The sequence below is a fragment of the Adelges cooleyi genome, unplaced genomic scaffold (genome assembly GCF_023614345.1).
Source record: "Adelges cooleyi isolate 19-005CV unplaced genomic scaffold, UGA_ACOO_1.1 ACOO_flye_CR_arks_rails_tigmint_CR_PRNA_574, whole genome shotgun sequence".
NCBI classification, from domain to species: Eukaryota; Metazoa; Arthropoda; class Insecta; order Hemiptera; family Adelgidae; genus Adelges; species Adelges cooleyi.
The window spans coordinates 16,410,465-16,433,436 of record NW_026096268.1 but is presented as its reverse complement, the minus strand read 5'-3'; the positions used below and the strand labels follow the sequence as shown (position 1 = coordinate 16,433,436).

Genomic DNA, 22,972 nt, shown 5'->3' with positions numbered 1-22,972 from the left:
CGAGATAGCCAATGTCTACAGCATAAAACTGTTCGTGTACGCATGGCTGTTGCAGTACACGCTAAGACTTCTGGTGCTCGTGTACGCGGCTCACTTGACAGCAAAACAGGCGAGTCCACATCATACAAATATTATAGCTTTCAGTTTTTAAGTACGTTTTTTTTTGGAAACTATAGGTAGATATGAACTTTAGGGAAATGTGATAGAGAAAAGACAGAGCGGTGAAAAACATTATTTTTACAACAGAGAAAAGAAATTTTTTTTTTTTTGTTGTTATTAGGGAATGGAATCGGGATTTTTTATATCAAATGTAATCAAGAATAAATTCCTGGACGTTTCTGCAAAAGAAGAGGTAAGCAATAAGTATGGGATACCATTTGTATATGTATGTATATTTTTATAGTTGCAGATATTTTTAAATCAAGTTTCAAGCCAACCAATCGAGTTCACCGTTTATAATTTTTTTACTTTACACACTCGCATTATAATGTCGGTAAGTAACTAAATGAATGAGTACAACCTAAGTTTATTGCAAAATGTTGAAGCTAATTAGATTTCTGACTATATTTTGAATTGTTTTTTTTTTTAAGGCTTTAGCAGCCGGTACAACGTATTTAGCGATATTGATACATTATTATCCAACTAAGTATTTATAACAATGTGTAATACATTAAAACAACGCATTATTGTTTAGAATATTAATTTGTAACTTTTACTATTTGATTTCAGCAAATAAATAATGGCAAGAGTGCACCGTATGGCTTACTAATCATCTGCGGTCTTGTTGTCCATAGTAAAACAAATTGGTCCAGCAAATACTCATTTTTTTTGCAGCGGTGCTTAAGTTGGGTTAGGTTAGGTTAGCACAATTTTTTTTGAAAATAACCAAAAATTTACAAAATACAATACAAAATATGTTAACAATAAAATAAATAAACAAAAACTATTGAATACGTGGATTTATTTAGATTTTTCTTCAACTTAAATTGCAACCATCTATCTCACTTATACACATTCAAAAAATATAATGCACCAAATTTCAACCGTGTGGGATCGGCAAGTCCAATCACTGAAAGATATGCTGATCTACTAAAAGCGGATGAACGCTTAAGTATCTGTCGTTTGATTAAACAGCGGTGGCTAGCAATTATTTTTGAAATTGATCATGTTGTAAGCAAATTAATGACCAAAAAATAACATTTTGGTTCTAAAAAAAGAGGCAGTTTTTATTAAGAATTAATTTTTTCATAATAATGTAAGCTAAGTTGAAATATAGTTTGATATTGTTTAGATAGAACTTCTTGACAGAGTACCTGTCAACATTGTAGGTCTTACAATTTATTTGTAAACAAAAATGTATACAATTTCGATGATAGAGTAATAAAATAAACAGATCAAAAACAATTATTTGAGAACAAGGTCAGCGACTGCATTCTTGTACTTGATAACGCTTAGCTCATCTAATCAGTCTAATTTTTTTTTACTGTAACATAACATAAAAAAATGGCTTGAATAAGAAAAACAGTGATTATTTTTAAAAAAAAGTAAAAAATGTATACTACATGCCTATCGGCAAAATAGAGGATTTCATATTTTGTTTGGTTTGATTAAGAAGATTGGCGAGTTATCTATCTTTTGTTTGTTATTCACAAAACTGCGGTTACTGACCTTATTGTTAAATACTTGTTAATGAATGCTTATTGTAAAGCTCTATCGTCACAATTGTATACATTTTTGTTTACAAATAAATTGTAACACCTTATCCATGTTGACGTGGATTCGCATAAAAAGCATTATAATTGCGGGATCAGCTCACTTGTTAATATTTTAAGTGTAAGAAACAAGAACTGGACCACTCGATCTGCAACATTATATTAGAATAATATATGAAGCCGCCATGCCGTCGCTTAAGCTCCTGTTACTTATCGCTGTATTCATAATTGGTACTGGCTGTGAAAATCTTAGTAAATCGGTAATATGCAAAAACTATAAATAATTTAGTTAGTAGTTCACTATTTAGGTAAATCGTGACAATGGCCGTATAGGATAAACCATTTAACGTAAGTTTACATAGTTTCTCAAAAAAATTATTGCGATTTTGTAGTTGTTTTTACTGAAAACATTTTTTTTTTATATTATTTTACAATATTTAACTTTTTAGTATTTTTCAGAGCTGTATTATCGTATCCCAAACGTTTGTATTTAATTAACTTTTTAAATAAAGAATAATTTTCTGAAAATGTTGACTAGTTGAATACCAGTTTTGAATAATTTCTTTTTAAGTTATAATTAAAAGTTATGTTCACCAAATTATTGTTAGTTTAAATATCTTACTAACTATATATACTTAAGCATTTAAACTTAATTAAAAATTTGTTCAAAAATTAAAACTACAAAATAGCAATAGTTTTTTTAGAGAAAACGAGTGTCTCGCTTTAAATAATGTATAAGAAACACTAATACAAAGCGTAAAGGATAATAAGAAAAATATTAAAATCTTTTTTTTTGTTTTAATATTGTTAAAATATATATAATATATATTTCATACTAGTATAATTATTCCTTTTGAACTTATGTCTTGTCATTTAATAACAAAGACTGGATGATTTTTTTTTGGACAGCTGTTATTAAAAAAGAAAATAATTACCTAGACAGTTATTATATGAGTAAGTATGCCATAGATAATCATAATTTGTTTTGCCGTTTTAGCCAGTCAATAAAATAGTTTATGTTTAGTTTGTAAATTTTTTATTGGCTATGTTATTTGAGATAAGTGACGAGAAGTAAGTCGAATATAGTTGTAGTCACTTACAAAAACAACGAGTTTAGGTGCCAAACGCCTAGGCAATAGACAGCTGATGTGCACATATTATAACTTGTTTACAGAAAATAAAGAAATATTTTATGAGTACAGCAATCAACAACAAACATGTTTGGACTACTGTGTCGAGCTCAGTGCTGAACGAGTCCGACAAGAACGAAACGATCAATTTCCATGCTGTGCTACCGAGTGCAGCACTAATAAACAACTTCACAGTGTATGTAATACTTATACTTGTGGAGAATAAACAAAAAAACTAAATCTATTTTATTAACATACGGTTCGTCTAGGTCATACAAAGATAAGAATTACTATACCGGAGTGGAAAAACACACAACGGATCACAATGTTACAATAAACGATACGATCGCCAAGGGATTTCAGTGAGAAAATACATAATAATAATAATAATTTATCACTATCTACTGTAAAAAAAAAATACTAGAACGACCGTTGTCTAGCTGTTATGCGTTCATGTTTAAGGGCATCGGACACCAATGTTTTTGTGTATTCTGTAATTGTTGAACCGCGGTGTGAAATATCGTTTGAACTAGTTTACGAATATGTGCTGACAAGGAAACTGGGTTTTTACGAGAACGTACAAACCGTGTTATTCGGTCAGGTAAAATAACTTTTTAGAATATCGGACGAATTCCAGTCCGAATTGCATTAATATCCAATTCGAATGTTGTCCTCAGATTGCATGCGACCTACAAGTGAGTGTAGACATTAAGGATGCGTGTGACATAACGTTTTTGAAAGTGTCCAAAGCTCATAAGGCATATAAAGGACAAGGTAATGACAGTTGAATTATACCGTAAGACCAATGTAATGTGTGGATTATAATGTATGAAAACGGCGGATTATAGATCACTCAAAAACAAAATATATTTATTTTAAATTTTACAAAAAATTAGATTTCATTTTGAATGTGTTAAAACTTTTATAAATTATAAACTATTCATTCGATCAGTATTGAATCCATCTATGTTGTCATTAGTTAGCTGACGTTTCAAACCTATTGCTGGGTCCATCCCAAAAAAAAAAAAAAAGTTTCCACTCATCCTGGGGGAAAGAGTTTTTGAAATTGTTTAGTTTATCTACAGAGCATATCTACAGTACTAGGTACAACTAAAGAATTTCTCACACAAGTTTGAAAAGTATTTTACTATTTTTCAAATAAGTTTAAGATTGCTATACCTGGCTGACTGCTTAAGTATAGCATTTGATTTATTTACTCAATAATCTATTATACTAAACTTGATCAAAAATATTTCTTTATCTAGAAATTATTGTTGTATACTACTTGTGTATGTTTTAATAATATTTATAGAGTACGATTCAGTGAAAGTTTCGCATTATTCGAACCAGCATACGACCATATTGTGGGCGCCCAACGAAAATGAACAGTTTGAATTTTTAGAAAATAACCTTTTGACCCAACTCGTTGTTCGGTACGACGTCGATCACGAGTCCATGCCGAATTTACTCCTTGTAAGTAATAAAAAAAAAAGGCAATTCATTTTACTGTGTTATCTTGACGGTATTAACTCGTTTGGAATATTTTCTGTCCTCAGCAAAATGACGAGTATTTCGTTCACTTTTTTGCACCCAGCAATCTAAAACATTTTAGAACACATGCTATATTTGTTTTGGACATGAGTTCTTCTGTGGGTGAACTGAAGTTGTCGCAAATTAAAAGTGCAATGAGAAACATATTATCCGAAATGAAACCGGAAGATTACTTCACTTTGATCGTTTATTCGGGAAACACAAGAGTAATATTCACACTATTCTAATTCTATGCCTTACTAAACTTATTGTTTATTGCTGGTAGATTTGGGCGGTAAACTCGAAGGAGCATAAATATAATGAACTGTCCTTTAATGATGTAATATTTGATGATAAAGACAATGCTGAAAATTTGTTGAAACGCTATTTGGAAGACAATACGACATTAATTCCGATCGAGGCAAACAAAAACAATATAAATGAAGCGAAAAAATACATAAACCAGTTAGAATCAAAGGAGCGTAAGTATTCATATAAAAGTAAGTAATTGTAAAATCACCGAAACAGGATGTTCTATAAAATTGAATTATGTTGAGTTCAAAACGATCAGTGCGTAAATTCAATCAATTGTGTGTTTAAAAACAATAAATCTTCGATAACCAATTTATAGGGACCAACGTAGGATTTGCGTTAAATGCATCACTAATTATTGCTCATGATGGATTCGTTAATTACAAAATACAACAATCCGACGACACTATAAAACCGATTATTTTCTTTCTATGTGAAGGAATACCTAACGATGACGATCAACAAGAACTAATAACTTCACATTTAGTGCCACTTAACCATGCAAAGTGAGTCTGTTAGTGTTATTTATAATTTATCAACAATCACTGATAATAATATGTATTTGCTATTAGCTATTCAATATATTGTTTCGATTATGACAAAACGAAAAGCCTCAAGTTCTTAAAAGCTATATCTTTTCGTAGCAACGGCTTCACAAAGATAATTTATCACAAATCCGACGCTGCTGTGCGGATAAAAAATCTCTACAAAGAAATATCTACACCTCTTTTGTCCGATATCAGTATCACATATGACAATAGTCAAGTAACATGATCATGTTATGATAACACTTGACAAAACGAAAACAGAATGTAATTTATTATTTTACCGGTTTTAGCCAAAATTCGTAACGACCACATCATTCAAGTATTTCTTTAATGGGTCCGAACTGATGGTTGCTGGAAAATTAAAGAATCCAAATAATAAAATTAACTGTTCAATAACAGCACAGGCATTTCAACGCAAGTGCTTTGGTCCATGTTACACGGAATTATGTCGAGGTCCTGAGAAAAAAGAACAACGTGAGCAACAAAATATTATTAAAAAATAAGTTAAATATAAAAACATACGACAAAACCAATATTTACATGTTCATTTTTTGCAATTTATCATTTTTATTGTTGCAGGTGATGTGATAAAAAGATTCTTTGCTTGTATGCAACTAAAACATTTGATAGATCAATTTGAAAGCACAGAAAAAACGGAGAAAAAAAAAGAAATCAGAAATGCATTTTTAAATCATACTAGAGAAGTTAGTGAACTCCAATGTCAATCATATAATTATTTTAATTTAACTTGTTTTATGTATATTTAAATTATATTTTATTAGTTCGGGTTTATTACTACATTGATTCAAGGGTGTCAATATGTTATTCCCAACATACCGCTTTCTTATTCGATAAAAATATTTGATGTTGAAAATAATGGAACACACTATTATGAAGATCAATTAATAGAGAAATTAATTTATGAGTACAAGAAAAATCACAATGACAAATCAAATGTTAAACAAATCAATGACAATCAAACTATTAGCAACACTAACACACAATCAACCGTATCATACAATGCAAAGTTTTATTCATTTCGTTCTCAATCGTCCACACATGAAAATTGTAAGTATTTTATAATACTCCAAGTTATAAATAGATTAAAAAAACGTACAATACAAAATATTATCTGGTCATAACTATTTTTCTTGATAATAATTTAGCTACCTTAAGGTATTTAATATTTTTTTTGTATTTCAGTTGCAATGGTGTCTCATGGTTAGAAATCAATGTCACTGATTTCATAAATAAAAATAATACAATTTTGTCAACAATTAGAAAATTAAGTGTTTTGTATTAGTATTTTGGTACCATTACGTTTTATCATAAAATATTAAGTTGTATAAGAACATATTACACAAAAATATACCAATAGTTTTTTTTTGTTTAAATTATTGAATTTTTTTCAATGGGATAATTGTCTAATGATCATAAAATTTTGGTTCAATCATAGCCTAATAGTTACAATGCATTAATCATATTATTGTACTTCTCTATAATATTATTATCCACTATAACAATAAAATAAGAGTTTGTTTGTGATACCTTTTGAAAACATGTTTACCTAAAACTAAAATGACACTTATACCTAAGAGATGTATAATACTTCAATGGGTAACCATATAGTAACTGGTAAGTATAATATTACTCGCTTCGATCTAAGAAATCATTTTATCATTTTACATCTTATAATTGATGTTGTATAAAAAAAAATTAATAATGGTTAGTAATTTTTACTGATTGTTATGAAACGCGAAATTGAATTTTACACTGTCCTTGTTATAAATGGATATGGGGATTTAGTTCTATGTTTAAAAATTAATAATTCTACTTTTGCAAACAATATTTGTATTTCTAGTATTATAATTAGCCAGTAGAAAGTGAATTAAATAAGTTAAATGTCTATTACGCGTTTAAATGTGTATTGTTTAAGTCAGTTTCATTTTCACTGGTTAATACCCCTAATATGATATATTAGATTGAGGCATCACAGTATTTGTTGGTGCATTTAATTTTTAAATGGTCGAATGTGGTTTATAACAATGTTAACCGTACCTTAACAAATACACATTGATATTATATTGTTTTTCAAAACACACTATTAAAATACTAAATTATATTTTATACTCTACATAATATTTTAGTTTACATTACAGAAAAAATTACAGACATATTAATAACAATTTATTGTATGCATCTATGTGTATGTATTGTACAGCGTTGTGCACATCATATTATATGTAACTTTGTGGTAAAACTTGTTGTCAGTTCATCGTTTGCGTTCAAAAAGTGAGCACCTTCAATGGCCGTCGTCCGACGGATCTTGTTGTCTCTTTGCCGACCGACTTGGGTCTTCTGTGCGATTTCTCGTATCTTTGGGATGTGATGGTGATTGCAATGCGTTTACTGTGGGAATTCCATTCACGAGGGGTTGTTGTTCGTCTGGAAGTTGACCGATATCGATATGGGATGAACGATGACCGATGATCGGTTTTCGGAAATCACACTGTCCAAAATTGGCGATATCATCTGTCTGTTGATGGTCAACGGTATGTAGTACGACCCGTTGGCGTGCAACGCGAATATGGGCACCTTCTGACTGTCCTCGTTGCAAGTACCGGAATCCTCCGTCCTGCTTCGTTTCCGGCCGTGTGTGTAGTAATCGGGCAAGCTATCTCCGCTGTTTTCCGCGCTGAACCGCTGTTTGATGTCCGTCTTGAACTTGTACATCGAACCGTTGGACGAGTGCAAGTCCGTGTACGACATGTTGAAACGGTCTGGCGAAGTCTGAAAAGAAGAAATGTCCAAAATAAATATCAAACAGCACAGCGAGACGCTCTTTTTCACAGGAAATATCAATGTTTTAAACATTGTTTTTACCATAAAAAAGTATGAGTCAACTTGACTTTCTCAGATAAAAACAACTATTCATAGTTCAATTCACAAGTAGAGAAAACCGGCATAAACAGATCTACAAGCATTAATGGAACGTTTCTATAAGAATCTGGAGGTTTATTAAATATCCATAAAAGCAGTGGAAAGGCAAAAATGTATTTTAAAATATTATTTTTAGTAATAGGGTTGATTAGGGTTAGTTAAGACGTGGAAGGCATTTACCCCTAACCTAACCATTTCATACTCCAAAGATTATAACGACTTGATGATGACGAAATTTCTACATTTTTATTGTGATTGGACACTTAAGATTTTGCACACACATACTTGGTCGTTTGAAGTGTTTATGGAAGACTGAGACTTGGAACTTTTGGAAATCATATCGCTCAGCTGCTGGTGGCTTTCGTCGTACGATCCGTCGACGGTATCTTCGGTTTTCACCAACAAGGGTCCGCCGAGTCTGTTCACTTCAAGTATAATCTTGTCTTTGACCACGTCACGCACTACTTGTTTACCTGCAATACGACAAAATCATTATATTGGCACCGGTTTATAGTGTTATACGATGAGCTACAATGATAACTTACATTTTATGACCTGGGCGCAGTGCTCTTGCAAGTGGTTGATAAGCGACAAACACAAACCGTGGCGGGGCGGATATCCATGTCCTTCGACCAGGTACTGCATGGTTTCGGTCAAACATTCAAAAAATCCCATTTTATACTGTTCAGTGATCAACATTGATTTTTCAATTGGCTCTGGAGACTTTTCCGTTTCAACGGTTTCCGGTTGTTTTTGATTACACGTTCCTAGCGAACCTGTACAACGACAATAATGATGATTTAGAGATCTCCTTCATCTCTTTCGATTTCCTACCAACTAACTATTTGGGATCGTCCACCCTTGTCATAAATCCCCACTCAACACCACGATCTCTCACACCAGCAGTCTTCAATCACATTCAACCCGTCAACCCCTTGTCCTCTTCTTCCAAACTTATATTCTGTTTTACATCTACTAATCCTTACTCCGCTTCCTTTAAGCACTATTTTTCAAGCCTATTGTTAACTTCTTCCGGTAAAGATTTAGAGGATTTTTTGAAGTTGTATGCTTACCCGACATGGATACGTGTGACTGGAGGTGTTTCATGTGTTTGATTGCCATCTCGACGATTTCTGTCTTTTCCACTCGACCTCGTCCTTTTTTCATGTACTCGGCCGGGATAAGCCGTGACAAATCAGCCAGACAACTGTTCATTCGGTCGCGTCGCCGTTTCTCAATGATGCGATGGGACATCGGGTCCTATTTAGGATCATAAAAAATAATAGAAATTAATAGGATTTTGATAGAGCTCACGCAAATAATCATATGGTGAATATATACAGCTATATTTAAATAACATTGCTTGAAAACCGCAATAACAACAATAATAAATACAAATGAATGGGTCGTTTAAAAAACAACATGTGGCGTTATTTTTACAAAAAAATTACTTTTTGTAAAATTCGATATGTACAATGTAGTTACGTATTATATTTAAAACCTACATTTCAGGCCAAAATACAATTTAATAAAAATATCGATTATAAGACATTGAAATCACTGCAAAAAAAAAACTCCAGTCAATATGTATAATTATACATAATTCGTAAAATTAAGTTTTGTTTGTTAAAAAAATATACTATGTTAAAAAAGAATACGATTGTTCATCGTTTATTGTTTTGTATAATATTATGTTTAATAGTTACTAAGTTTTAATACTTTGTTCAATATAAATATTATGGTCAAAAATATTCAAAAGTTTTTGCTAGAATGTTTATAACATTTCTGTGTTTGTTTAGTTTTTCTGTTTGATACTCTGTGTTCTGGACTTATAGACTAAACTGTAGTTATGGTATTTATAAAATATAATCAATGCCATTTTTAATAATTATTTTTTTTTTAAATGTACAGACAAATTGTGCAATGGTATTAATAGTATGTCTGTGTTATGTTTCCCTTTTTTGTACATAAAAAAGTTTCTCACATTATTAATAATTAAATTTAAGAACTTGAGTTACCTATAAACATTGTATTTTTTGGCCTAAATATGATTTCCATCGGTTTGTTGAAACATGGTCAAAGGTAGACTATTTCTGAAACTATGAACTATGAACACAGGGTCCAAAAAAAAAACTCAAGATATACCTAAGTGCGAAATAAGTGTAATTTCCGATGTGATTAAGTACTGTACAGAAAGACGGAGTGAAGCAAAACCGAATACCTTCGGAGCTCGGCAACGAGGCCGAAATAGATTCATGCGATTTAAATAAAACGGCAATTTGTGAGTCGATTACTATCACGTTTCAGACATTACTAAGGAGTTAACACAATGGCCGTCTTTCGGCACCACCACGTGATGAGCAAACGACCCGGACGGCAGCGATCACGTTGTTGTCGCGGTCCCTCTGGTATGAACAACCGTGTGCTAGGCACTATAACGATCACGTTCCTGCGCTGACACAACGTGATCGAGACACAAGTTTGATGTATAGAGACTCGTGTTAATACTAAATATACACATACACACACACACACACACACACACGGGTAAATCACGAAAGTCGGACATTTCGGATGGTCGACAACGACGGTTCAACGTACCGGAACAAATTAATTTGCAAAAAACACACACACACACACATTAGACAGTGAGGCATCTATTACATCTATTATTTCTGGCACTGGGTACAGGTAAACCATGCGAAAAGCCAGTGAAAACAACAGTGTTTATAAACGCTAACGTACAAGGAAATCGTAACATAGTCCATCATACCAGCAGGCTTATATATGAATTAGCGATGTGACATAAATCCAGGTTTTCCGAGAATCCGGATTTCCGACACAAAAATTAGAGCTTTGGGATTCATTATGCTAATTTATGTTTTTTTATTATTTAAAATATGCGTACTATATATACAATATGCATACTATAATATACAAAAATATTATTTGTTTATTTCGTATAATATGTATATTGGTACATTAATTGTATATATCAGGATGATTCATTAAGGATAAGACATTTATTTTCTCCTAAAATAATTGCAACTTTATAGAATTTATTTTTGGAACTCAAACGGGAACTTACATATTTAATTCACTTTTTATATGTAAAATCATTTGCTGAAAATTTCTTACTGATCGAGAACCAATCTTTAATAACTTTAAAAGTAATATGCAAAACAGGTTATAGACCAGTCAAAATATTTTAAAAAGTAAATTAAATATATATAATCCCATTTGAGTTTCATTCATCAATAGATGATAGTTTGAATATTTTATAATATTGTACAGTAACAACAACCAAAGTATCTCCAAAAACATCAAAACTACAATTATTTTAATAGAAAATAAGTGTCTTATCCTTATAATGAATCAGCCAGTACATGTCACTGATTGGGTTTGACATGCTCAAACAAATCTAAAATTTGTTTTAAAAAACAAAAACTACAAAATTGTAATTAGATTTTAAATAAGAATTTAGCGTCTGCCGTTAAATGGATCAACAACGTGCTGCACGTGCTACCATTTAACATTGATGGGAGCACTTGTCGGCTGCACGTGAATATGTTGTGTACGTTTGGCGCTCGTGTAAAGAATACAATGTTATTTTTTTTTTTTTAAAGAAAATTGGTTTACGTCATTCGAATGCATTCAAGTTATTACCAATCTCCGACAATCACAAAACTCACAACGATAGTGTTGTTCAATCGTACCTATTGGTTTATTCAAAACAACCACAACACCATACCCGGAAAACAATAATAATATAGTAAATATTTGCTTTTCGCAAAATTTAGTACTAAATATAAATAATTTTTTATGCATTTGCACGCAATAGATAAGATGTAAAATTCGCCTATATTTCAATGTCATGATCGAATGATGTTTGTTATGTTCTGAAAAAAATGTCTTCACGACTACTAGCGTTGTCAAATTCAATGCAGTTTGTTGCTGGTATATTTTTTATATGCTAACCCGGCCAATGTTTACACAATTTGTGCTGTTGTTGTAAAAAACTATTACTAAAACGTAACGTCATAGTATTATTGTTTTCAATAGCTTTCAACAAAAACTTGATTATTTTTTTTATTTTATTGTAATCGTATAGTTACAATATAACACAATCATTGCTAGGCAGCAGTTTCATCAGTCAAACTAATTTAGTACGTTCAAATTTCAATCAAGTTTGAGATTTTAATTATTACACATTAATTTGTTATGTTAAAAAAAATAACAATAAACCTGACCATAAATGAATTATAGGTAAACTTTTAAAAATCACCTTAAATTAAACAAAATGACAGATTCATAGTAGCTTTTGTTAAATTTATTTAATTTAACTAGGTTGTAAATTACTTGATATTATCATATAGCATTAATAGACATTAGTATTGTTTTATTATACACTCTATGTAGTTAATAATTACACATAAATTATGAAACATCAAATATTATTAATTTATATACAGTGTGATTTACTAACTATGAACCAGTCAAAGTCTCAGAAGAATGAAGATATTAGACTCTTTAAAGTTATTCTTTTTTATATTTCATAGTTGATAGTTCATCCCATATTAATTTATTTTTCACAAAAAATTGGGATATATATTTGAAAAATATATCAAATTTGGGCTAAATAATAACTGTGAAAGTATAAAAAAGAATAATCTAAAAAAGTCTAAAATCTTTTAAGATATTAACTGGTTCATAGTTAGTGAATCACACTGTAGTCTGTGCAAATATTTTCTGTCTTGCAATTTTTTTAATTTATAATAAATATTGAAAAAAAGTCAAATAAAATAAAAAAATCCTATAGAATGGTTTGTCTATATAGTTGGCTACAAACATCATGTTAAGTAGTTTTCGTTTAAATAAATTGGGTAAATATAACAAAATATCGGATGTTTACTTAAAATTATTTGCATTACAATCAAAAACGAAATTCAGGTTATTTAAAAATAAAATAACATTTTGTTTTTAATCAGTATTATTTATACCGAGTGATCTATTTAACGCAAAAAACTCGTTTACTGGAAACATAATTACAATTTTAGTTTTTTTGAAAAAATGATGGTTTAACGTTAAACGGATCACCCTGTGGTATTTTTTTTTTTGGTGAAAAAAAGTCACGTACTTCTTTGCTGATTGCCTTCGGCTGATGGCACGTCCGATCCAATTGGTCGTCGATCATGATTTTGAGTTTTGACGTTTATAATTGGAACAAATTTTCGAATTCGCTATTTGGGTAGTGCACTTTTAGATAATACTTAAGGGATTCGTCTGACAAAACCAAACAAAGTTTACAATTGTATGTTTTTTTTTTTATGTCGAACTCTTTTTGGGGATTTTTTTAACACGACGGTACGCTAAGCAAGTGACGAAACGTATGAGATAAACGGTCGACAAGTAGCAAGTGACTGGCCGTCGGCAGCTTTGGCGTCTCGTCGATGGTTCGCAAAGCTTCGCGCAATAATAGCGTTACGTTCGGCGACGCGAACAGTGTTGCCACTTGTACGGGGTCAATCACACGAGCACCGCCAACGCCGACCGTGACGTGTGGTTGGTTTGTTGACATTATACTCGTTATTAAACATACTATAAATCAATTATTACTACATATTATCGTGTGGCACTTTGGTAATGGGGAAAGGCTTGTACGATAATTACCGTGCATTGGCCGAGTGTGAAAAAAAACTGCGGCACGAGCACATTGCTTAGAACGTGACAACTGACAGCCAACCGTAGTGCCGTCTAAATCCACATGCGCTACTTGTAGAGAAGAATATCAACAACAATAATTATTGCATTTATTATCATCTTAACACAACTGTTGCAACCGTTTGCCAATAAAAAAAACCAGATCTGAACATTTTGAGTAGCAAGTGTATACCTACTTAGATCAGAGATTGTACCTGGAAGGTACTTAAATGGGCCACAAATTCCAAGAGTTAACCCCTTATCCTTTAAAACATAGAAAAACACCAACAAAGTTTACATATGTATTAACTACGATGCCACATTATTTTATTTTTGAAAATAGAAGATAAGTTCCAAATTTTTAAAACATATTTTTTAGATATAATACTATAAAAAATTTTTTTTTTAAATAAACCCTTTCCCCCTAAGAGTTGAAAAACTTTTCATTATTGCTAAAAAAAACGCCCAAAAGAAATCACATTTTGACCATAATTAATTTTTAAGTTGCATATGTGCAGAAAAAATCAACAGCCAACAAGTTTCAGAAAAAATGTTTACTATATTTTTAACTACAATATAAGGGTAAACAACGGCAACACTAAAAAAGAAACTGTGAAGTAAATTTTGAATTTAACTACTATAAATATAGAAAATATTTAAAATTTTACCAAATATTTGCTTATTAATCGTTAAGTTTGTGATTTAAAGTAGAAAATATTAATTCATTTTTTGTGTTATTCTTTATTTAAAATATTAAAGCACTGAAAGTAAGACAATGTCTCTTCTAAAAAGTTCAACATAAGATTATAATGAAAATTTTCCTTTTTTTAAGCTGTAAAAATTGAATAAAATTAAATAGCGTGATCATAAACCATAAGTATACAACCATTTTAAAACTTTCTGAATTTAAAAAGTATTTAATATAGTCGAATTGCGGTTAAATAATACATTTTAATTTTGAAAGGTTTGAAAGCTTTAAGATTTACACAATTTAGTACAGCCATCTTTAAAGCTTATTAAAGATAGATAAGATATTAGCTTATTGTTTTATAACTCGCCGACTGACTAATTAAAAATGATTAATGTTTTCATTTAAAAACAATATAATTTTATTTTTAGTTGATTAAAATAGACTAACTTTACAACAATCAAAATTTTTTTTTTTTAAACAATTACAATCTTGCATTATTTAAAGATTAAGATATCATTTATAACTTTAACATTCGAACAATTCAGATGTTTGTATTTTATTTTCAAACATTGTGTTAAATTAAGAACGTTATATATAACGGAATGTTGTTCTCGTCTCGTGAATTAATTAAACTGCACGAAATTTCCGTAAATAGAAGACCTCTTTTTGAACACACTTACATAACTAACCTGCTGTGTATGTTTGTATTACAAATGTGTACTTAATTTAGGCATTCCGAATTTAATTGTCTTACTATAAATAATACTCTACTACTGAAATGAAACATTGTTCGAATCAATTAAAAGCACACAATGGATATTTATAACGAGTAAATCGAGATCTCTAATTATGGAATGCCATACAAAAGCTAAAAATACTTATGTAACTGAAATATTTATAGAGCACAAGTTCGAAATACTTATGCAATCGTACAATGGATATTATTTTAAACTGAAAATGCAACGATAAAAACAAATAATGACCGTATTATACAACCAAAACGAACCTGCAACTGAAGCGCACAATGTTAAGGTCGACATAATTCGTATTTCTTTTTTTATTATTGGTCAATAATCAATAGTCCATAAATAAACAAAATACTGTTTCTCGAATAAAAATACTGGGAAGTATAAATTAATAAATTCAAAATAAAATAAAGCAAAAGTTCAGTGTCCAATACTTAGAAACGTCTCTACAGATTTAAAAAAAAAAAAGAGAACCACTCGTATTCATTTCCGTAACAGTGTGTTTGTTTGGCAGTAGTAAAAAAAATATTATACAATATTATTGACCTTGGAAATCCGTCTAAAATGATTTAAATGCTACAATGAAAATAAAAATTCAGAATCAGTGAAACAAATTGGCAATTCTTAAAATTCAATCGTGACATACAAAACATATTTTATTCGGTGTGTTTTTTTTTTGTTCGCTTAATAGCCAGACACCTAAAACCTAACCTAATCCCAACACTCTACTAAGATGGTATTCTTTTAGGTTTTTAATTAGTGATAAATATGGATTAGGTTAGGTTAGGTTAGATTATTAATAGTTTGTGATGGATTTTAAGGGTTATTAAAAAAAAACCTTTTAGCATAACGACTATAGGGTAGGCCATTAAATATATTTATTTCTTTATTTATTTACGGAATTAATTCCATTTACAATACATAATATTACAGCAGTAAAGACAAAAAAAGAACATTATAAGAAAAACTTACAACCTAACAAAAACATTTTTACAACTACACACTAAATGTTGACTTAATGTCACTTATACTACAAGAAAATAAATCTAATTTTACTGAATTTTCAGTAGACATTAAAATATTTACAACTGAGGATAAATTACAATTAGTACGTATATTTTTTAAAGTAAACAAATCATTGTTTCTCGTAGAGTTAGACTTAACTTTAAATTTCAGTTTTTCTAATATTTGATGGCAATCAATTTGATTGTTTAATAATTAAAAAAGAAAAACGAGATTTAAATATTTTCTACGATTTCTTAAAGTAGGAATATTAAAAAATGTCTTTCGACATTGCATTTATATGATAAAAACCGTAAAAAAGAGTTTTGAATTGAATCTAGTGTTTGATTTAAAATTAAGGAGTGTAAAGACCGAATAAGTACGGCATATTCCAACTGTGGTCGCACAATCGAAAAATAGACATTTCTTAAAGCAAAATAATTATTAAAATTTGAATAACTCCGTTTTAAGAGATCTAATTTTGACGATGCTTTAGTTTTTATCTTATTGATATGTTCTTTAAAATTCATTTTTGTATCAAAAAACACAACCTAAATCATTAATTTAATTAACACGATTGATCTTAGAGTTTGTTAGGATTGATAATTAAAATCCAAAATAGTGTTTTTATGAGAAAACGATATAATTAAGCATTGAAAAGAGTAAAATGTTAGAATGTTTTAATATAGAAGAAATGTCGTTAATGTATAGTAGAAATAATAGTCAGAGATAAATCAATGTTGCAAATATTAGAAATTAAATTAGAAGAATTAGGTATAAAATTAGGATTCAGTAAGGGTTGAGTGTAAACAGTAAAAAAATTTTTTTTAAACATATTAATTATGGATTGACCATCCTCATCATCTTCGTTATTAAAACTCATTGAGTTCGGAAGGTTATTTTAGGTTTTGTATCGTTAAAAAATTTCCAAAAATATTTAGGATTTGAATTGATAGAATTTTGAACATTTTTCAAATAAGTAGAATAGTCGATGTGTCTTAAATTCTTACACTTGGTTCTTAAAATTGAGAATTTTAAATAATTGGAATGGGAATTTGAACGTTTAAAATTAAAATCAGCTTTTTTCTTTTGATTAATTAGTGACTTTAGTTTATTGCTAAACCAAGTCGGATATGATGAAGAACGTTTATTATATGTTAGTACAAAACTATTAAGTATATTAAACAATATTGAGTAAAAAATTGAGATATTATATTCGATATTATTGATAAAAAATATATCAAGCCAGTTAATTGAAACCAAAGATGAGCATATTTGATGGTAATCAGCTTTATCCCAATCGTATACAATTTCATTACAATTAGGATAACACAATCGAGCATATCATTTTATGACTTAAAAATATTATTAAATTGAAACATATTCAAGAGAGAAATATTATCAAAAAAAAAGTTTTTTGTATTCGATGTTATGGCAGAGGGAATATTAAAATCACCAAGTAAAATGAAATCAGAGTTGGGAAAATTATAATATATATATATATATCACTAATTGCATTAAAATATTCTGAATATGCTTCTAAAGATGACCGATTAGGAATATAAACAGAGCTTATTGTAACATTTTTGCGGTCAAATTTAATCAGCACAACAACAATTTCCAAAATATTATTTGGATATATTAATACACCGAGATGATAATTTATTATCTACAGCGATGAGCAATTCACCACCTCGGGTAATAGTGGTATTGTGGATATTTCTATCACAACGGAAAACATTGTAGTCATTTAAACATGTCTCTGAATTGTCGACATTTTTAGATAACCAAGTTTCAGTAAAAAAGCATACACGTTAAAACAAACTACAATGGTGATGTTACTGAGCGTGCTTTTTAGTTCTTACTAGGGTAATTATTTCAGTGTATTCGATTTATTATCTTAAAAAAAATGATTAATCATTTCCCTTCAGTTAGGTCTTGCTAAAAGAAACGGCCAGTCACGTGTGGCATACCCGGCATTCACGTGATGTGTTCGGTGGTAATAAAATATAAAAGTAAGTTGTCCGTGATTCCCTAATTATTCACGTTGTCACGTGCACAGTGACTAGTGATCGTGAATAAACATTATCGATCTCGCCAACAGGGTGATCGACACTATATAATCATAAAACTCTACATTAAAAACTACATTTTCGCGTCTGACATCCAGTAGTGTACATCCATAACAACTTCTTAGTGTTTTGTACCTGTCGTTAAGCACATCCGCCAATAATCCTTTTACATAATAGATAACACACCTAACCTTGACATCGGCACAAATAATTGTTAATTATTATGCATTGGTCTGAGGCATTTTGTAAACGTGTATAATGATTGTGCTAGTCGTAAACTGTAAACACACAATAGTGTTTTGGCCAATATAACAAGGTACAAATGCCGTGTCAGCATTATTATAATGTTATACGTTTTCATTACATTGCTGCTGGTATGTCACTGCGAGAAATGAAAACACCAAGACGAATAGTTTTGGTGAGTACAAAACAGTCAAATATTAAAAACGCCCAACAATATAATATAATAATGTATTTTAATCAAAAAAATATTTTAATTGCGTTCTAATTATCTATTTTAATGTATTTAAAGCTATTAGAAGTACAACAGTTCAATAAAAGTAAGAACAAAAATTTGAAAAAAAAACTGTACAATATTATACAATTTAAAATGATAACATGCATATGAAATTATTTCATAACTATCATTTTAGAATGTGTGTGACAAGATGAATATTGTTATTGACAACAGTTGTAATTAAAAATTAACTTTTATTTAGGTTATTTAATTTCAACAGTATTTACCCTTTCCATTTAATCGTATGCATCATTATAAATATAACTAAATTGTGTTATTTACATATTATGATATAATTAATAATTAATTTATCAAAGCACTGTATGATAAAATCATACATAACACATTGTTCAATTTAAAAAACGTTTTTTACTTACCCTAGATAATTTTTTTCTGTTGTTAAACAAGCCACAGTCGTCGTCTTCGCTTTGACTCATACCGCTTGCACTTAAGTTTAAGCCCCTGTAATATATTTAGAATACAATTATTATTATTACGTTTAAATACTTTTTTAAAGTAGAGCAAAATTAAAATGATAATTCTGATATAATAATATATTTTATATAAAAATATTATTTAATTTGACGATTTAAAGTGCTTTAAGTTGTTCTAGTTCTGATAATAAATAATATATATATATATATATAACTTACATATATGTATATATAAGTTCGCCAAAATTTTGATATTTTTCCAAACGACACTCACAACAATAATTAACCACGTGATTTGTCACCACGTGTACGAAGTGAAGCCGAAAGAGAGACATTACCCGCCTATCTGTGCAATGATTTTCCTTGTTACATATCCACATACATTGTGCAAACCAATTATATAATTATATTTTGCGAAAAACAAAATATTAGCAATGTGACTGAAATCACGTGGAACACGAGAAACATGAGTTTTGAACAAAAAGGTGGTGACATATAAAAGAAGTGTTCAGACGCGAATTATTACATAATCATATTATGTATATCGAACGCTACAACCATTGTAATCCATCTTCTAGAATGATCTATGCAACGATATGATCAGAAAGTAGGTAAGTAAATACCTACTTTTGCCTGAACATCATTTGATGAATAATCCAATTTTGACCAGTTTTGGACGACACTTATTTACCCTTCTTAATACTAAGAAACTTTAATTAAGGTTAACTGATCTTTAACTGGTTATCGACCAGTCATAATATTATCGTCTGCAAATTATTCTTATTTTAAAAAGTTAATTTAGCACACACGTTCCTATTTGAGTTCTAAAATCGATTTTCTAATTTTATACAACAACATTGTTTATGTTAATAATTATTATTTTCCCAGAAAACTAGTGTCTTACGTTCGACGAATCACCCTGTACATATTATACAACTATTATGTGTACTATTATGTAGGTAATTAATTGTAACAATAGTCAAGGCAAATGATAAATGTCAATGTGATGTAATCACGACATCTCCACCTTTAATTAAGTTTAGAATTCTAAGAGTTTCCACAACTAAAACTTACAAGTATTAGTCGTTAACCGATTTTTTTATGGGGCATATAATTTTGCAACGATACCGATTTAGTGTTGTTGATGTGACGGTATAGAAGTAAAAGTCGCATGTTTTTTCACGTGACTGCAGAGAAAACGAGGAAACTTGAGTAGTATAAGATTTTGTAGACAATGGTAACTAAAATATTATTTGTTTGTCATATGAACCAAAATAGAATCGCCATTTGTGTGGAAAACTCTTTAGGTTCGATAGGGCTTAACGATACCTTTGAAAGTAAATGAGCGAATTGCGTTAGATGTATATGCCAGTTGTAGTGCCCAGTGTATTAACGCAAATTAAGATTTTGAAATTCTTGTTTTTCTAAGTGAATCGATTTTGAAGGTGTGTACTTTTCAACTTTAGGCCAGATACCTTACCCATTAAGTGTATTCAATTTGGAAGCAAATGTATCTAAGCTAACATTTATAACCATAATAACATACAAGTTCTATTAGTTGCCTACTATTTTACCTTTCTAGATTCCTTAACACAATGACTCCCGACAAAATCTAATTCCTGAACTGTTCATGTTTACATAAAGGAAAAAGTATTGCTATTCTATTACATAGTTTTCAAATAGTACAATAGTTTTCTAAATGTCTTATTTTGTAATAAGACAATTGCATCAATAAATATAGCATGTACGCCACAATATATTTATACTGCATCAATAAGTACCTAGCTAGTATTTATACTACACTATACTATAAATACACTTTTGTAATTTTTCAGATAAGATAAAAATTGTTTCGTTTGTCAACCAGTAATATCATTTAAAAACTTGGCTAAATAATAATTTTCGCTAAATGTAATGTAGTAGAAAACTTTAAATAAGTTCCTACGGACATACACCTTTTTTGTAAAGACCAAATTTAAGTTAATCAGTGTTGATCATAATAATAATTGTTCGACCGGTAAACTGTGTTGTTTAATAACAGTAAACATCGCTTGATACGAGACGTGCTGTTATAAAAATAGAATGAAAAGATAAATTATTGCATTATGATAATATTGATAAGTATTACTACATAGGGTGATCCATTTAAGTAATACACCCATTTTCTTTGGAACTAATTCACAATTTGCCAGTTGCTCTAGTTGTAGACATATTTTATAAAATTGCAATAATTGTCCTAAGAGAGATGTTAAGTGAAATCGATCACCCTGTATTACTATATGTTGTATACGTGCACTGTACATTGTGTTACCGCCACACTGACAAGTGTTTAAACAACATCACACGTTCGACACAACGTGACGATGAGTAACATATACGTCATTATCTGTGTTCTAATGTTTTTAACATAATATCAGTAAAACCCCACTGATCGCTTTACACCACAGCTGTGAAGACGTTAAACATTATGTTGTGTTACTTGTAAACATTTTAATTCAGAGTTAATTAGGGAAAAATTAAATAATTCGCTATCATTAGAAACCTGCTTTAGTCTAGATATTTGTTCGCAGTTGGCTATGTTACATCCATTTTGTTAATTCGAAGAAACGAATTAATCATTGATCGTGTCAATGTCGAGGGTGGCGTTTATCTAAACTCTTTTTATAATATACTTCTTAGTCCTTGGAAATTCACAGGCCAAAGCTTCAGGAACTATCTAAGGCTACACTTTAGTTAGGTAAAGTTTACATGAATGCATTAATGATAAAACACTCATTTTTTTCTTAAAATAATCGCAATTTACTAATTTTTCTTTTTGAAACATTTTTGTTGATGTTATTTTACAATATTATTGAATATTCATCTTTTTCAGTATTTTCCAGAGCTCTGTCAACTTTTGAAACTTAACCACTATGTGTTCAACTAACACAAGAGTAAGTTTCTAAGCGTTTCGACTGGTCGACAACCAGGGTGGAATGTAGTATTACACCATCTCCAAAAGTAGTTTTCCAAAATTCCTAATCGATCAATCAAAATATTCTTAGTTTAAATGTTTAGTTAAATATGTGTACTGCCATTTGACTTTTAAAAGTTTATAGAGCTCATGAAAAATAAAAATTACAATATTGTAAAATAACATATTACACTCCGGTGTGTTCTAAAAAAATATCAGCTACAAAATTGCAATTATTTTGAGATGAAATTAGTGTCTTATCCTTAATGAACCATCAAGTGTGTATATTATATCCTATCTACACTGTAAACATAGTATTTTTTTTGTTTTTTTTTTATAACTGGTATTACCTTTCATATTCTGGCGCTGATGGCTGATGCCTGGACGCTTGCCACGGATCCATGACTGTCGCACCCTGATGGGCGACGTCACGCGATTTGGGTATACTTATTGGGGCAAAAACGATTGCACTGCGATGGTAAAATATTACTATATACGTGCGTACTGCGATAACGACCGGCCGCATCTACTGCTAATAAAATGTGTGTACACCAATTTATGTACTATGATATTATTACTATTGCCGTTGATAACAGCGGTTGTGCAGTAGAGTTTGGGCGCGATAGGCGAGGAGCGTTCACACCCAGTGCGCGCGCAAAGGATCTACGATTTTTTCTTTCTTTAA

The 22,972-nt window shown here is 30.1% G+C and overlaps 2 protein-coding genes across 3 annotated transcripts; one reads left to right on the top strand and one right to left on the bottom strand.

Annotated features, from left to right (window-relative positions):
* Positions 1-1,934: 1,934 nt before the first annotated feature.
* On the top strand, positions 1,935-6,542 carry LOC126843350 (inter-alpha-trypsin inhibitor heavy chain H5-like). The gene is made up of 14 exons (XM_050580801.1): positions 1,935-1,972; positions 2,887-3,038; positions 3,112-3,204; positions 3,305-3,443; positions 3,520-3,616; positions 4,155-4,315; positions 4,399-4,599; positions 4,659-4,854; positions 5,004-5,190; positions 5,257-5,449; positions 5,523-5,706; positions 5,812-5,936; positions 6,015-6,300; positions 6,436-6,542. The coding sequence occupies exons 2-14, from the start codon at positions 2,905-2,907 to the stop codon at positions 6,456-6,458; spliced, it is 2,019 nt and encodes a 672-aa protein (XP_050436758.1). The 5' UTR covers positions 1,935-1,972; positions 2,887-2,904; the 3' UTR covers positions 6,459-6,542.
* A 792-nt stretch (positions 6,543-7,334) lies between these two features.
* On the bottom strand, positions 7,335-22,826 carry LOC126842807 (transcription factor cwo). Of its 2 annotated transcripts, XM_050579973.1 has the most exons (6): positions 22,638-22,826; positions 19,278-19,362; positions 9,246-9,432; positions 8,718-8,948; positions 8,458-8,645; positions 7,335-8,022 (listed from the first exon to the last, which is right to left on the bottom strand). In XM_050579973.1, the coding sequence occupies exons 1-6, from the start codon at positions 22,811-22,813 to the stop codon at positions 7,657-7,659; spliced, it is 1,233 nt and encodes a 410-aa protein (XP_050435930.1). In that variant the 5' UTR covers positions 22,814-22,826; the 3' UTR covers positions 7,335-7,656. The 2 variants fall into 2 exon arrangements, with proteins under 2 accessions (XP_050435930.1, XP_050435931.1); XM_050579974.1 differs by lacking the exons at positions 19,278-19,362; positions 22,638-22,826 and adding an exon at positions 13,310-13,611.
* Between the last annotated feature and the right edge of the window lie 146 nt (positions 22,827-22,972).

Excerpts from the sequence above, each read along its gene's own strand:
- LOC126843350 (XM_050580801.1), top strand. The coding sequence starts at position 2,905 with ATGAGTACAGCAATCAACAACAAACATGTTTGGACTACTGTGTCGAGC. Across the intron at positions 5,707-5,811 it reads TCCTGAGAAAAAAGAACAAC|GTGATGTGATAAAAAGATTC; the intron begins GTGAGCAACAAA and ends TTATTGTTGCAG. Across the intron at positions 5,937-6,014 it reads TTTTAAATCATACTAGAGAA|TTCGGGTTTATTACTACATT; the intron begins GTTAGTGAACTC and ends ATATTTTATTAG.
- LOC126842807 (XM_050579973.1), bottom strand. The coding sequence starts at position 22,813 with ATGCGGCCGGTCGTTATCGCAGTACGCACGTATATAGTAATATTTTAC. Across the intron at positions 19,363-22,637 it reads TCAGCGCCAGAATATGAAAG|GGGCTTAAACTTAAGTGCAA; the intron begins GTAATACCAGTT and ends AATATATTACAG. Across the intron at positions 8,949-9,245 it reads GTCACACGTATCCATGTCGG|GTTCGCTAGGAACGTGTAAT; the intron begins GTAAGCATACAA and ends GTCGTTGTACAG.